We start from the raw sequence: 17,290 nt of genomic DNA, 5'->3' as shown, positions 1-17,290 counted from the left end.
TATCCGTTCGAACGAAAGCCAGATACGCCGTAAACGAGAATAAGGGTGAATCACGTTTACGTTTACGGTTAATGCTAAATCAAAAACAGTAAAAAGCCAAAAATAGTAAAATAAGGCTTCAAAAAATGGTATCTTTCCAATTGATCCTTTCCGCTTGTTCCTACAGTGGATGCAATTTTAAAATTCTTTTCTGGACCTATGAAAATCCGTGGGCCATGTCACAAGACTCAGTTATCACTTAAGCACGGTTTTATAAATATTTCATTCAAAAATATAAATAATATTAGTGAACTGAAGAACCACCGCTTTACATCAAAAGAGCCACAGGTTTGCAACCTATGTTCTAGAGCTAATTTTACTGTAAACTTTACAGAAGACTTCAATTTGATAAAATGTAATAGAAAGAAGTTATAAGCAAAGATTGTTTTTTTTATTTTCCATCGCTGCCTGCTACTGTGAGGTGCTTAAAAAATCTTAAAGAATCAATTATGTGAATCGATTAAAAATAAAAATCTGTCCTCATGAAGGAAATTAAAAATAGATTATGGTGATGAAGCAAGGAAAATCACCAATGGAGAAAACAAGGTAAAAAGTGCTGCTTTTCGATACTGTTTTTTTTTGCAAAAATACAGTCTACGACCTACTTCATAAAAAAATTTCAGGACTTCAGCATAGTCATCCACAAGCGGCGATTTGTTACAATGTGCATTTCGAATGGACGAATGGATTTTGAAGAGATTGTTTCGAACTTCCATAAAATTGTGTATGCAACTTTTTGGAAAACTCGATTTTTTTAACATTTCACGATATTACCCAACACGGCAACGTGGCTTTGTTGGATAAATTCACGACTCGTGCTGAAAAATCCAGTTTTTTGCAACTTGTTGCATAAATAACTTAAAAAAAAACTGATGAAAAGTGAACATTTTGCCACTAACAACATTATCGAAAAGTTTATTTTCAGTAAAAACTGATTTTCATAAATAAAATTGGTTTGAAAAATGTACTTTCAAAAATTCTGGAATGAGTTTTTGACAAAACCAAAAAGACCATATTATCGGCTCCAAAACTCAAGAATTGTCAAAAATTGTATTATAAATCCATTAAAGTTTCATATTCTCGAAAAACAATATAAAGTGGAACATTATGGAACCAAAAATTGACAAAAAAAAATGTCACAAGGAAATGCGTTCGCTAGTTCTAAAACGAACAGTGAACTTTAGACTTTGTCTCATTTCTGGCGGTGAAATTCACACCTGTTGGAACATATTTTCTCGTTTCGGCACCGCCACCCCGACTTTTTAATTCTTCGTGAGTAATAATATTGTAGGTATTAATAAAAATGCTTAATGCAAATAAGAATACATACCTGTAGAACACATAGGCGCTGATCATGAAATAGATATGCGACACCGTATCGCAAACGAAATAGGACTTGGGAATGAGTATGGACACTATCGCTAACATCGTAACTATCTGTGGTGTGGATGGAATCATTAATAAAACGTTTAATCAGTGACAAGGTTCAAAAAGGAGAGACGGAATGAGCATACTGACCGGATATATCACCAGCACCAGGATGGATTTCGTTTTGTACCGTTTAGGGGTGTGTCCAAGGACCAATCTCACATTTCGGATACACACTACAACGGTGCCAACGCTAAGGATGATTGTTATGGCTATGATCACAGTTAGTATAAGGTCAATTCCTGAAAATTGTAAAAATTTATTTTAGGATTTTTTTTTAATAATTGTTCCTTAAAGGTATGCATACCATTTAAATATTCAATCACTGTCGGAAGTTGACTGGGACAGGGGCTGGTTTCGGTATCGTTGTTTCCCATCTCGGGTTGAGAAAAGTCCTCATCATCGGTGGTGCCGTTAAGTAAGCGAGCCATTTTGAGTAATATAAAAACAAAGAACGTAGATTTTCGCATATGAAATCCTGGTCAAAATCAGCCCCCAATCCAACAGCTGTTCGTTAGAAGATGTTTGTCGACTGAAGTCAGGCTTCCTCTACATCTGGATCACCACATCGTGGCCCGATGTTTGTGGGTATGGATTTTTGCGCCCTGGAAAGCAGAAAAATAAAATAAAAAATATAGCGTGTTGACGGAATCGGAGCGGGGGTGCACTTTGTAATGGGAATTGATTGAGTGGAAACCACTCAAACATGCTGAGTTTTTATTGATATTATCTTTATTGCAATCAATTACTCGCTCTTGCGGTAGAAAACAGGGATCGAAATAGATGAAAACGTTCATCTGCTGATTTATCTTACGATTCATAGGTGGAAATGTAAGAGCAATGTGAAACGATGCTACTCCATCACGCAAACTTAGTGGAGAATGGGTCCATTCATAAAACTAGAAAACTAGTTCTGTACTTGAAAAAAAAACTCTGATAAAATCTGCCACATCAGGCAAAGGTTTTTCTCTTTGTAATAACATATGTGTTCCATTAAAATAGTTTTGTTCAAACTTTGAACAACACTATGGATTCGAGGGATTTCATAATTCGTTTAGCTGTGCTTAGAACTGATATTAGATTTCTAGCTTCCTCCAGGTTCAGATTCAGAACGAAAACGATTTCCAATTACTTAATACAATTCATCTGAGCTCTGATTCTGAGTGATTTTTTCCTACACCCAAAATTCAGCCTCTGTGCCAATGGCGTGTAGTCAATTACATAGCATCATTGGTACAAGAAGATAACGCGATCGGTGCTGATTCGATTAGCTCCCACCGGCATTAATCTCCCAAGTTAACCGAATTGCGTATGTCTGAAAGAAACAAAATAAAAACGCTTTCACGTCCCTCCCTATCGCATCACAAGACGAAGAAGGATGGAAATAAATACCGGCCAACACCAGGCAGCCAGCGAACCGAGCACTGTGCGTGTGAATGTAGCAAAAGCAACAACAAAAACATCCTTCTAATTCAATCCCTTCAATCCACCGGCAAACAACCACGGCCGAGCTGTGCGTGTGTATGCAGTAAAAGCAACAAAACAAAAACATTCCTTCAATTCAATTTGCCGGCAAACAACCACGGCTAAGCTGTGCGTGTGTATGTAGCAAAAGCAACAAGAATATATTCCTTCAATTCACCGGCAAACAAGCACCGGCCAAGCTGCCCGGCTTCAGCAGCTGTGTATATGTAGCGTGTGTATGTAATAGCAGGCAGTAAGCAAAGCACACACGCTCCTTTTTTTAAACTCAAAATTAAGTACGACCGAGGTTCAAAACATAGTTCGATTCTATGAACTTAAAGTTAAGTACCCTTTTTCCTCCTCGCGATTGTTCAAAATGGAGTTCGAACTGCGAACTCAAAACTAATCCCATTCGTGCCATTTTTGCCGAGCCGCATTTCAGGTAGCTACGAACAAGGGCATAAAAAACGGTTCAAAAAATGGTACTCGCTTTTGAACTTAGTTTTGAGTATGCTTGTCAGAACTTAGTTTCGCTATTGCCCAATCAAACTCAAAGCTGAGGGCTGCCACTGAAGTGCTGTTTGACCGTGGTCAAATCATAGTTCGATTGTATGAACTAAAGTTGAGTTCCTTTTTTCCTCCTTGCGATGGTTCAAAAGGAAGTTCGAACTGCGAACTCAAACTAATCCCATTTTTCCTTCGGCGAAGGAGCAAAACTGAGATCGATCTAATGAACTAAAAATTGAACCCTCCTCGCGTGTGTTAAACTGAAAGCACTTAGCGAGTTCGGCTGCGAGAACTGCATTTTGGGTAGCTACGAATAAAGGCATAAAGAAAGTTCAAAAAATGGAACTCGCTTTCGAACTTAGGTTTGAGTATGCCAGTCAGAACTTAGTTTTTGCGTTTGCTCAGTCTTACTCAAAGTTGAGGGCTGCAACTGAAGTGCTGTTTTGAACCAAAACTACTTAATTTTGAGTTTAAAACAAGGAGCGTGCAGTTCTCATTCAATGGGTTTCCCGTTTCCTCCACTCCCGTTCCCTTTCCCGTTTCCATCACAAGACAAATGAATACCTTGAAAGGAGGCCAAACGCCGGGAAGCCACTGTCGTGCGTTTCTTTTGTGATTGATCGGTGGCAGAATGCCTATGACAAATACCCCTCTTCCTGCATGAAGCTCAAATAGTACACTGGTTAAGATGTCGGTCTGGCAAGACCATATGGTTGGTGATTAGAATTCGATTCTCCCTACGGGCGCTGTGGTTTATATTTTTATTTTCTTGTTTCTGGGATGAATTATCCAACAGGAACGAAATCCCATTAAATGTTTTTCTTGTTTTGCTTGAATGTAGTGGTCATGCATCATTTTAGTTGGGAGCCGAGTCCTTATGCCAGTTACGGTTTTTCAAACATATCATCTTCGGCACAGTGCACATTTCAGCGCATTATCGGCACAGAGATGTGCTAAATAGGCATTGGATTTTTGCAACCTCTTCTATGGGTGTATCTGAGTGAATTTCTGAATTGAGATTATAAGAATAGTAAAATTACGACAGATATCTCAGAAATTTGGTATATATTTATACTATACAAGAGACTCCACCCTATTAAAAGGATTATTCACACAAATTCAAACACTCGAGGAGGCTTAAATAACTTTTCAACAACACTTTGCGAATTTTAGTGAAAATTTAAAAAAATATTATACTTATACATTTCTTCAAGAAACAATGAAAGTTTGCATAACAGAGTTATGCATGTCCTTTCCATGAGTTTTTTTGTGTGTGTAAAGAAGGAGAGCTCGCAAACCTCATGGTTTAAAAAAGGGTTCTATTAAAAAATTTTAATTCAGATATTCTGGGACTTAGGGACTTCGATATTGAATATTTTTAACGCTTTCGAGAGAATCACCTACCGAATCTTTATTCAGCCATTATGGAAATTTTGATGTAATCAATTTTTGTTTTGGTAAGTTTTATGATATGTAGCCAGACATTGATGTTTTAAAAAAAATACGTCTTCAGTAACTTCTAATTAACATTTCAAGGATCAAGTATCTGCGAGATATCTCGCATTTTGCATGAAATTTGATTGTAGCTTTTAAAATTTCAACTCAGCAATACTAAGCCATTCTTTTTTTTTCAAACTATCATTCAAGAGACGAAATCAATTTACTTTATCACTAGTATGTATGTATGTATGTATGGTTCCCCCATCGGTAGCAAGGTCCTGCCTATGTCTGTGTGGCTTGGCCTTCGAATTTCTTCTAGGGCTTCCACGGTCCGATGGTTCGTCGAAGGAGGGCATCCAACCCTCAAAAACCTACAATGGCCGGCTACCCGTGCCACTTGCAATAATTTCTTTGGGTTATCCCCAGATGCATTCCTTCTATATAATAAAATGGTAAACTTTCAATAAGGAAATATGTAAATAATATAGATAATATAAAAAATGTATATAATTATAATTATGGGATATATATTTTTTTAAAAGGATACGGATCTGGAATAAGAAATATAATTAGAACATCTAAGTTTCAATAAGTTATTGCACAAGTAATTGTTATATTTATGTATGTTGTGTGCGAATATTACACTGAAAAGTAATTTGATTGAGTTGAAAATATTTGAAAAAAACTTCCACGTTTAATTTTTCAAAAATATATAAGTACATGACGTAACAATGAATAAAACACAATTGAAAATCGCACTTAAAAACAAATTCATACAACTACAAAATAATAGATCACATTCGTTTTAACTAGTTTTAAGTATTGTAGTCTACGGAGTTTGACGAAATAAATAAATAAACATGAGTAACAAGTGGTAACAATCAAATCACTGCCAAAATATTTTTAACAAACTGAAATAAAAAAACTTAAATGCTGAAATTTTTAATTTTGGCACTTGCTGAGATCGTATTCATAGTATTATTTAAATTTAATAAACGAGTTTCGGAATGCATGCTAAACAAAATATTAACAAGGAAAAATAAATGAATCATTAAAAATAAGAAGAAGGTTAAAGGAAATTAAAAGACTTTCTAAGAATTGATATTGTTCCGGATCGTCCCAACTGAATTAAACGTTCTTCTTAGTGGACTGTAAACACTAAGTTGGGCCGACCGGGGAACACTTCAATTTAACAGCACTAAGTCAAAATGTCCACCGTCACTGTGGGTGCAATTAAGGCTACCCAATTGAACCTCTTTCTATGCACAAGAGGTGATATTCTTCACGAGCAGATATTTCTTCCGTTAGTACAAAAACCGACCAATTAGGGAATCTTTTAACTTTATTCCCGATACTTAATTAATGCACCGAACCGACGGGGGTAAAAATACAAGACCGATGTTGTCTGTTTGGAGGTTGCTACGAACTGATTTTTATTGCCTAGATAAACAATCGATCCCTCAACACGATCACAGGCGATCGGTCGTTGGAGAGTGAGTTCTCAAGAGAGAACTCACTTTTGGTTATATCGCTAGGGTGGCTTCAATTTTATGGCAAGTATTTTAACACGTTCCAAAACATGCCGGCCCCCTTGAAACCATACGGGTTTCAACACAAACATTACAAAGTTTAATCTTAATGTCTATACAGTTACTGAATTCATAATCTTTAGCGTTATATAATACAAATGTCTATAAAAAAAATTGAAAACCGAGAAAAAAAAATTGTCAAACAGCATTTCCGTGTACGCGCTGCATACGGCAACAGTTCTGTTGATCGCACATGTGGTTTAACGCTCTTCTCTTTGCGATTGATGTGGAATAGTCGATCGACGAAAAACAATGCACACACTCGCTTGTGCTTCTTGCTGGCTGGACTTGATGCTTGGTGATTTTTGCCGTGAGATGAAAAACAAAGGCAAAAAATGATCCCGTAGTATGCCTGTTGGTAGGTACGTTTTGTGATGATTTCGTCTGTCTCTTGCTATTGCTGCTGGTGTGGATGGGTGCGATCAGCTGGGTTGAAAATCTCTCGCTTTTGTTTCATACGTTTCGGGTACGATCGGTGGGTGGTGAAACAAATCCTGCTGCTGTTGGACTAGGTATCTGCTGCTGGGTTTCGAGAAGTTTGCTGAGCAAAAATTAAAATCGCAATGTTTGGCCGAAAATTTATCCGAATTCCGCAGGTAAGTCGCACATCATTAGGTAAGAAAGCAGCTGATGATTTTTTTTTTTCAATTTGCTTACTCAGGTGCTGCTGTGCTGCTTTGCTAGGGTCGATGAGTGCTATCCACTGGGTGGTGGAATTATTTTTCCTCGCTGCCGTAGAACGCTTTGCTGGCTCGCGAACAGCAACGAACAACCATAGACCGTGTCGATTTCTTGTGGAATGTAATTTTTCGAATGTTGAAAAAGTTCCGAAATTCTTCAATTTTCTTTCTTCTTGCTGTAGGTGATGGTGAAACCGGTCGATTGTGGATGCGATGTAGCGATGGAACCGGAAAAGATGATTTCGATGACCATTCAAGCGTCGGTTGGAGCGTACGATTGGGTGCTATTGGTGCCATTTTACAACGAATTGACAGCCTGTCGATATACGACCAGAGGCTGATTCAAACGATGACCTGGGCTGTGAACCTGTCGACATTCGACCGGAGGTTCGCACAGAACTTGTGCTGCGCCGCGTACCAACCTGTCGAAATTCGACCAGAGGTTGATACCTGATGGATTTATCAATAAAAAGATGATCAATTGATAAACTTGTCGTTGTTGAATATTTTCCGGAACCGATGATAAGATGATGACTTCTTCTCTATGATCGATGACCTCCTGATGCCCTTTGAACTGATGTTAGTACTTGGCCGGGGAACCGATGAACCTTTTTTCGTAACTAAGTGAACTTGTGTACCAATTTCCAGCCTTATGAAGCAGTGATGTGTACGAAATGCGTTGCTGTTTCGGGGTGCGAGAATTCCGAAGTGTCTGCTTGCCTGGACCGGACTTGTGGTGCTAGGCCGGACCAGAAGTTCTCGGTATTGGGTTGTTGGAGACATCGATTGTACAAGCGGTTGGGGTCATGAAAGAAAATAATAGTTCGAAAGGCTTTAGCGGGATTTTTGAAAATTGCAACATGCATCCTTGTACCAATTTTTAAAATTCAACAAACATATTCTGACATAAACTGACATACATTTTCTGACACATTCCGATAAATGCGGATTCTGACGATAGTTCTTTCTGACATATTCTTTGACAAATCGTTTTCTGACAGACATTCTGACAAAACTGACACATTTCGCCAAATGCGAATTATGACGATAAACTTTCTGACAAATTACTGACTTATGAAACTCTGACATGTTTCAATTTTCAACTTATTTCATCTGACACGATCATTCTTGATCAACTGACATATGTTGTCGACATAATTGCTATCGCGGATGGGAAGTGGGAAGATTATTTAGATGTCTCGGTCTAATATTCTGTTTTTCGTGTTAACTATTACCGATATATTGCTCACTGACTTTGCATAAAGTAAACCATTCAGCCAAAAACTTTGAGCTCAGGATTAGCTCCAACAACCGTTACATTGTCACCTATGGCAATGTCTGCTGTCGCCTCTTTCCAACGCTTTCCTTTTCGTCGATTTTAGACCGCGAGTTGTGCCGTTTTTCGCAGAGTGTGTTGAGTGCTGATGATTCTTCTCGACGTCTGCACTGATAGGATATCGATGCAGACGGAGGCATAGCATGTGGGACATTTTAGTCATTCTGACCAACTGGGTCCACCGTCAATTCTTCGTTCGACAAACGACGATTGAGGTGCGACACGATGAAGCAAAATTTCAAGTAGTTTTGCAGTTGTGCTGTCCGAGTTCAGCTCGTATACGAAGCGATCTTAAATTTGGACCAATGTGGGTTGGCCTTTGACGAATTTGTTCTACTCGCAAATCTTCAAGATGATCTGAAGAAATTCCAACTAATGACCGAGTGATGCGAGTTACTTCAGGACCTTCGTCCGACTGACTGATTTTCTGACGTAAAACTGACATAGATTCTGACTGTTGTATTGAATGGGTTTCTGACCGATTTTTCGATAAAGTTCTGAAAGTTTTTCCGAATGTTTTTCTGAATGGATTTCTGAATGAGTTTCTGAATGTGGTTCTGACAAGTTTCTGCTTTGGGATCTGAATGTTTTTCTGATTCAACCAAATGATTTACTGACAGTTTTGCTGACCGACTTTCCGACATTTGTTCAGATACAATCTCACGAACGCAAGATAGGCAAGTTGCTTAACGACCGAGACATAACCTGTTCCGTGTGATCTCAACATTTCTGGAGATTTAGTTGATTGCAATACTACTAGAAACGTAGCAAAACTGTGAACACAATTGCAACGTTCTTGCAATCGTGTGATTTCGAAACCGATTTTTAACGCGAATGATAGCAGTCGACAACAAAAAACTGACAAACTCATACTCTGTATGGGTTACTGACTGATTCCAAAGTGTGCGAAAGGTTATCTGTGGTGTACTGTGGGTAATTTTGTGGGTCGGGTGCTTGAACAATTGGGTACGAATTAGTGGATTGCTGAGTTCTCCGATTTGGTGTGCGCTGAATTTGTGTGCTTTCTCTACTTTGGTTCGTTTCAAACTGATTGGCATTATCGGGTCTGTTGCGCGTTGGTGGAACGGAGGAGGAGTAAGGTGGTGAGTGAGGCCGAGAAAAGTAGCGAGGACTTTCATAATGCAAAAGTGTGTGGTGGTTCCGATGGCATTTTTCACAGGGACTTCTAGTACAATCTATGGCATAATGTCCAGGTTGCAAACACTTAAAACACAAGCGACGTTTGTCGACTTCCGAAAACCGTTCTGACACAGACCAACTCTTCAACTTCCGACACTGGACAATATTATGCTGACGATCTCCACAAATGGCACAACATTCTGGAGGCTGCGATGCCAAAAAAGTTGTTGTGTTTCTCAATCGTCGATAATCTGGCTGAGGCGAGCTCCTAAACCGTCGATACTGTGGCTCCGGTGATCTCGTGAATCTTGGATGCTGAGGCTCTGGCAAAGTGTTGGCGACTATAGATTGCAGAACCAAACACTGATCTCGGAGGAAGTTCATCAGGTTGGAATAGGTTGGCACTTCTTTCGAATTGTGATGCGTTTCCCACTGCCGAAGTGTTACGGGATCCAGACGCATGCAGATCATGTGCGCCAACAACGTCGACCAACTCTCAGTGTTTTCCCCAATCTTGTCCAACATCTGCAGGTTTTTGTCGAAGTCACCGATGAGGCGATTCAAGGACTCGCTGTTCTCTCGACGAATTGGCTCAATTGCAAAAAGCGCATCCAGATGAGCCTTTACAATGAGTTTCTTATTCTCGTACCACTTTTCCAACAAACTCCATGCCACTTGATAGTTTGCCGCCGTGAGCTCTATTGAGCCGATTTCTTGGAGCGCTTCGTCCGTCACCGATGACCTCAAGTAGCTAAATTTGTCGATTGGGGAAAGCTGACCGTTGTTGTGTATGAGACTCTGGAACATGTCGCGGAAGGTGACCCAATCTCGAATTTTTCCGCTGAAATTCGGCAGCTGAATTTCAGGAAGCTTCACGCGCGACATCACCGAACTTGTGGATAACACTGACTCATCGAATGACTTTTTCCGCTTGAAGGCTACCAGGGAAGATTTCGCGGTGCAGTAAACCTCCTCAATCTGGGATGCTGCCTCATCAAACTCTGCTTCACGCTTGGCGATATTGGCTCTCACTCGTTTCTCTCGCTGGCCTTCGGATTCTTTTGATTCTGGCTTGAATTCGAGGTCTTCTTCGTCATGAATCAACTTAATCTTCCGCTGGATTGTGTGAAATCTCCGCATCGCATCTTCTAACAATTCTAACCGAACGTCGATCTGGTTTTCGTGTCGTTCCATCGAAAAGCCTTCAACGAACCTCGCTACACCATGAATGGTCCGTTTGAGTTGTCGCTCTTGCTCTTTCAAATCGTTGAAGTCGATGTCTTCCATGATGAAAGTTTCACTGACTCAAAATCTGACAAAAAAAAACCAACAAATATTCTGATGCAATCCGAAAAAATTTCAGTTAAGAACTTAAAAAATCCGTTCCAAAAATCTGAACCAAAAAAAATCATTTGCACATCGACACGTCCGCTTGTTAATGTTGCACTAAATTGCCAAATCACACACAATTTTAAAATAATTTGAAATAGTTTTTTAAGAAATGATAAAATTTCTTCCCCGACACGTGTTAGTGATCTCCGCAGATCATTAATCAATTATGCTGACTTAAACCAAAAACCGACTCATTCAAAGACCAATGATTCGCTCACACAAAGCACTTTACTTGCTTTCACCGTTATTCAATTATGCTCCAATGACTCAACTCAACTCGACGTTCTTATTCGACCGAAATAAATGACCAAACGCACCCGGTTGACTGGGAAATCAATGAAAAAATAATTGCCAATTATGAACCAGTAAGCAGCAGAGAAGAATGTTTGAAATTATCAGGGATTGCACACAGTTCCGAAATAATAAATTCGTGAAAATCAGTTTTCAATTTTATTTCGAAAAATTCAATTTTGTACCCACAAAACAGACACCACAGAGCATGCACACTTTGTACTTTCCTGTTTTTGAAGACCAATTCCGTGGACCAAGGAATGTTCCGATGTTGTTCGCCCTCCGTGGTCGCTTTGTGTTGTAGCAAATGGCGCAGCTGTGGTACCGTGATTCTTTGATTAGCGCTGATCAGCGCGATGGCGTAGCAGCGATGGCAGCGGTGGCTTGATGCTACCGAAAGTGCGATGGCCGTGCACTGAAGCCGCTTGATTATTGTTTCCGAATCCGACACTGTCCGTAGGCCTTAACTGGCCACATATCCGGCTCGCAGGACCAAAATATGTTCCGGATCGTCCCAACTGAATTAAACGTTCTTCTTAGTGGACTGTAAACACTAAGTTGGGCCGATCGGGGAACACTTCAATTTAACAGCACTAAGTCAAAATGTCCACCGTCACTGTGGGTGCAATTAAGGCTACCCAATTGAACCTCTTTCTATGCACAAGAGGTGATATTCTTCACGAGCAGATATTTCTTCCGTTAGTACAAAAACCGACCAATTAGGGAATCTTTTAACTTTATTCCCGATACTTAATTAATGCACCGAGCCGACGGGGGTAAAAATACAAGACCGATGTTGTCTGTTTGGAGGTTGCTACGAACTGATTTTTATTGCCTAGATAAACAATCGATCCCTCAACACGATCACAGGCGATCGGTCGTTGGAGAGTGAGAACTCACTTTTGGTTATATCGCTAGGGTGGCTTCAATTTTATGGCAAGTATTTCAACACGTTCCAAAACAGATATGTTAAAACGATTTAATATGTTTCCATATTAAGTCAACATATGCAACGGTTAAAACTTTATTAAGGTTGAATATTTCGGACAATTTTCGGGGAAATGAGAGATATGAAACAAAATGGACTAATAAACCTTTGAACTATGTACCTACATATAAGAGTAAATTATTAATAATTGTTTTGGAAAAAATTAAGCACACTACAAACACTAACTTCAAAATTGATTGAAAAACTAACAACAAAATAGAGTTATTTTCCCGTCTCATGTCCAATCATTATTCCTTGAATGCGGTACTCTATCGTATAAATATTGCTAGCAGCAATTTATGCGATTGCGGCCTAGGATACCAAGACATCGAGCATATTGTTTGGTCGTGTGAGGACCACCTTGTCGCCAGAGCGAATTTCATAGACTCCCTTCGGGCCCGAGGAAAACCACCTGACGTTCCAGTGAGGGATGTGTTAGCTGTGATGGATTTGGACTACATGTTCGAAATATATCTTTTCCTAAAAGCTATTGATCTTCAGCTGTAATTCTTTTTATTTTCATATTTCCCTTTCTATCCTTCTTTGTCTTCTAAACAAGTGTTAAGCTAAGCATACCAATTGTAAAAATGCAAAACGAGTTTGGCTCCTTAAAGCCTAGAGGTATGAGCCGTTTCAAATAAAGAATTTACAAAAAAAAAACAAAATAGAGACTTAATATTCACTGGTACTTTGACAAGCTTCATCAACAAACATTACGAAAAGACAGTTGAAATGATTATAAAAATTGTGCACCAGTACTGAAAGCTTAAAACAGAATAATGAATTGTTCTTTGTGACAGAAATTGTAAAGAAAAATGAAAAAAACATATATGCTTATATTTCATAATATTCATTAAACTGTCTGCTCTTGCATTGAAATAAATGTTATGCAACAGTTTATTTATTCAGCTGGAACGAATCCAATTTTAGTTGAAACACTTACTCGACAAGATTTCGCAATCCAGTTGTAAGACCTAAAACAAGTCTGAAGTCACCCCAACAATATAGAGAAGATCAGCTACTCGCCACAACCATTAAAGGCGCACCCATCGCCCAATGTGAGCCTTTAATAGCAGCAACGACACAAACCTGCACGAAACTCACGAACGCTGACTGCTGAGAGCATAAACCACGCTGACTAGCGCAAAATTGCAAGTCAAGGATTACTATTATTGAAAAAAAAAACTAATTCTTACTGATTTTCGCAGACATGTACAGAGAGTGAAAAATTACTAAATAAATAAATAAATGGCGCCTTAGAACGCTCTCATCGAGTTTTGCTCCATCTCCTGGATCGCGTCCCTGGCTTTATCCGTATTGAATAGCTATGTTTACTTCCATAGATCACTCCAGCTAACAGCAAGCACACATTTTTCAAGCGACATATTGTATTTTCACTCGAATCGATGTGTGAATGGAAATGTGATAATTCCAGCAAAAGAAACTCGCGATGCTGCGGACGCCATTTTTTCACGTTAAACTCTACCACATCCAATGTTCAATTCACGGAAGTTATGATTCTTTTTCTTTGCAAATTCTCAACTTTTTTTCCCCCCGGGCACGGATTAATACAAATAACACGACCGACAGCAAACCGGAACCACTTTTAAACCAAACTAACTTTTACATCTCACAAACACAAAAACTTAGCATCAGAGCAATTAGCTTAACGAACCGCACGCGTCGGCAGCAAGGAGCGAACTGAATCAATTTACTTTATCACTAGTGCGTATAAATAAAAGCTTCTCAAAACAGCCACAGTTTTTTTTTTCAAATAAAAATAACTGAAACATTCCTGCACATGAAGCTTATTTGATCGGAAAAACTAAAATTAATTTTTTAAATTGTATGTAAAAATGATTCTTTTTTTTTAGTTTTTTGTAACGGCTGGTGAAAAACGTGAGGCCAGAAAAATATTTTCGTATTGGAGACATGGTTTGTTAATTGTTTTGCAAGTCTGAAATCAAATTATTCAATTGAGTATTCGAGCTGGAAATGAAGGTGGATTTTAATCAATTTTTATGAACGATCAAACTCGAATTCAATATGGTTTTGCTATGTACGTCTCAAAAAGTATAAGAAAAAATATAACTAGATTCAGAAAAAATTTGTTCAAGATAATCTCAGACCCTTTTTCTTTTCTGTCAGACTAACTTTAGATACAAATCGCGTACCTACTTCTTATTTCAAAATCGAAAAAACTTGCGTTCACTTTATTAATTGAAATGGTTAGTTAAACAAAATTAGGAAAATCTCAATTGATTGATGTTTTGAAAATACATAAAAAAAAACAAAAAAAAAATGTTAACCGACGTTCATCGGAAATTCTTGACGTGTAAAAATATTTAAATTAAATATAACGCGAACTTTAAAACAAAATTAACGCAAACGACAAAAATTCATAAATGAACAAAAAATTAAACTCAACCAACTAAAAATTTGGATCTTTTTTTTTTTTTTACCTTTTTGTCATTTTTGACGTTATCGTCATCTTGCCGTTTCATTCAATCCTGTAATAGGTAGGGTGGGTGAGCCTAATTTTGCTATATTTTGTCAGAGGGTTTTAGATTTGGTATAGCAAATCTTTAATTCTTGAAAATACAATTTTTTGGAAAATAAGTTAATTTTTTTTCTGAACTCTGTTAAGGTTTAAAATAATCAGTCCAAGCTTTAATTTACGAATAATATCATGTTTTTAAAAGTGTTTCGGTGTTCCTAATTTGGCACTAATTGTTCCTAATGTTAACATATGGGTGTTCCTAATTATGAACATATCAGGAAAATGTATCCGCGTACCCAATTTAAACCTATGTTTTCCTGATTTTGCATATGGGTCTGTTTATTTAATATATTTTTGAGAAAAATCTCTCTCTAAACTCACCTTTTAATAACTTTTATAACGTTTTTGGAATATGAATAGAGAGATAAGGACTGTTAAAACGGTTAAAACCCTGCACAATATTCCTTTATATGCTAGTTTTGAAGATAGTGAATTGAATAATCGACTTTTTTCGGCGGGCTATCGAATGATTAAAACTTTTTTACCAGTTGTCCATACGTTTCGAGCTTCTATGGCATTCGCTCCTCTTCAGTGGACACTAAAATTATATTTTAAACTATAAATTTTAACTTAATTAACAATTTTAAAAATCTTACATTTTACTGGCCTCCGTCTTTTCTTATTTGTTTTCGGTCAGTTTGTTTTGTGTTGCGTTTACATTTGTTTGTCAGTGTCTGTTTTAATTTCGAGATTACAGGGTCGTAAGCTGTTTTAAAGTTACACGAGTCCCTTTGTTTGTTTACTACATTATCATCACCTTTAATTTTAATGTAAAAAGTCTCAGCAGTTATTCTAGCATTATAGCCTGCTACTCTTTCTAATATTTTGGTTTTTTTCAAAATCAAATAGGTGACCAGTTTCTATACTGTGTTGTGCTTATAGACACTGTAATTTCATATAGTCTGGCAAAGAGGATGACGGGAGCCAATCGAACTGTCATTTGCGCGGAGCCAATCGAGCATTCAACGATAATGTTCAAGCTCTTCATAACTCTCTCCAGTTGCAAAATAAAAAATAGTTTCTCAAATTCGTTAATAACATGCTATTTTTATCACTTCAACTAGAAATCACTGTTGAAAAATATATTACGATTTATAGGTGAATAAATAGTGAAAATTATGCTAAATAACTTTAGTTTATGTTAACAAAATGCCAGAAAAGCTTTGTGAATCACAATACTTCAACCATGATTTTCCAATATTTAGAAAGTTTGCTCGATTGGCTCCCACGAATGACAGTTCGATTGGCTCCCGTCATTCTCTTTGCCAGACAATATGAAATTATAGCGTCTATAGTTGTGCTAGTCCTGTACTCATTTGTTTTGTTGATACATTTGTTTTGCATTGTTTTATTCGCTTTTCTAAAAATTGACTAGTTTCCCCTATGTATGACTTTTCACATTTTCCACATTGAATTTCGTATACAACATTGATATTTTTGTTTTTGGGGATTTTATCTTTGGTTTTTGTTAGAATCAGGTTTTTAATTTTATCCACAGGTTGAAAAGCAACATTTATGTCGAATTGCCAAAGATATCTAGATAGTTTTTCTCCTAAACCTGCGCAATATGGAATGGTGACAAAGTTGTTCAGTGTTTTTCTGGTTATACTGAGACTGTTATAAATTTTGTGAGTCCGCTCTTTAATTGAATTTTTAACAATATGCATAGGATAGTTATTTAGTTTAAGGATTTTTCTAACCGTATTGAGCGTTTTTTCTCTGCATTTTGTGTGTATGTGAGTCTGATAGCCCTATCTACTAAAGCGACAACAGTGTTCTTTTTATGGGAAAATGGACTTAAAGAATTGAAGTCCAAATAGCGTCCTTTATCGTCCTTCGGAAACCACTCCGTCGTAATGTCCTGTTCCTCCCGGCGCAAAATTGTGTCGAGGAACTTGATTTCATCATTTTTCTCACGCTCGATGGTGAACTGTAGCCGTTGATGAAAACCGTTGAAAGTCTCAACGATTTCAGTTTGTTGATCACTTTTTGCAGCCACCAAACAATCATCAACGTACCTCTTGAAAAATAACGGTGTGATATTGACTTAACATCAAACTTGTAAATAATTTTTTAGAAAAATTTAATCGCAATTTTAATCTGATTAAGATACCTCATCCCTTTATTCACATACATGTAAGGATCAAATTTCAGTTCTTAAACAAAAATATTGAACTATTTCTCAGAAAAGTTCAAATAGTTATCAAGCGAAAGTAAAATAATTAAAATGCAAACCTTAAATGAAAACGACTTAAGATTTCATCAAAAGTTTTCGAAACATAATTTGCGCGCTCGAATTTGTCTACTACGATTCATTCATTGTATATTTTCTTGAACATCAAAATGATGTAATATTAGGTACCATTTGCGACTCAGGTTATGTGCACTTTTTCGACGTAATATCACAACACTTTTTTTGCTGTGTGCATATTGAAA

General features: G+C 37.6%; 2 protein-coding genes across 6 annotated transcripts in view; one reads left to right on the top strand and one right to left on the bottom strand.

Moving 5' to 3' along the window:
• LOC129751583 (organic solute transporter alpha-like protein) overlaps nucleotides 1-17,290 on the bottom strand; it is a 181,635-nt gene that overhangs the window by 9,796 nt on the left and 154,549 nt on the right. For all 5 annotated transcript variants that reach the window (XM_055747184.1, XM_055747179.1, XM_055747180.1 and 2 more), the window contains exons 2-4: nucleotides 1,775-2,072; nucleotides 1,558-1,709; nucleotides 1,370-1,476 (exon numbers count right to left, since the gene is read on the bottom strand). In XM_055747184.1, coding sequence (XP_055603159.1) covers nucleotides 1,370-1,476; nucleotides 1,558-1,709; nucleotides 1,775-1,937 — 422 coding nt within the window. In that variant the 5' untranslated portion in view covers nucleotides 1,938-2,072. The remainder of the gene's footprint in view (nucleotides 1-1,369; nucleotides 1,477-1,557; nucleotides 1,710-1,774; nucleotides 2,073-17,290) is intronic.
• On the top strand, nucleotides 7,003-7,601 carry LOC129753221 (uncharacterized). The gene is made up of 3 exons (XM_055749020.1): nucleotides 7,003-7,063; nucleotides 7,129-7,268; nucleotides 7,330-7,601. The coding sequence occupies exons 2-3, from the start codon at nucleotides 7,157-7,159 to the stop codon at nucleotides 7,599-7,601; spliced, it is 384 nt and encodes a 127-aa protein (XP_055604995.1). The 5' UTR covers nucleotides 7,003-7,063; nucleotides 7,129-7,156.

This window comes from Uranotaenia lowii, chromosome 3 (assembly GCF_029784155.1).
Source record: "Uranotaenia lowii strain MFRU-FL chromosome 3, ASM2978415v1, whole genome shotgun sequence".
Classification (NCBI taxonomy): Eukaryota; Metazoa; Arthropoda; class Insecta; order Diptera; family Culicidae; genus Uranotaenia; species Uranotaenia lowii.
The sequence above is the reverse complement of the archived record's forward strand: the minus strand, read 5'-3'. Positions and strand labels throughout refer to the sequence as shown.

Excerpts from the sequence above, each read along its gene's own strand:
- LOC129753221 (XM_055749020.1), top strand. The coding sequence starts at position 7,157 with ATGAGTGCTATCCACTGGGTGGTGGAATTATTTTTCCTCGCTGCCGTA. Across the intron at positions 7,269-7,329 it reads GTGTCGATTTCTTGTGGAAT|GTGATGGTGAAACCGGTCGA; the intron begins GTAATTTTTCGA and ends TTCTTGCTGTAG.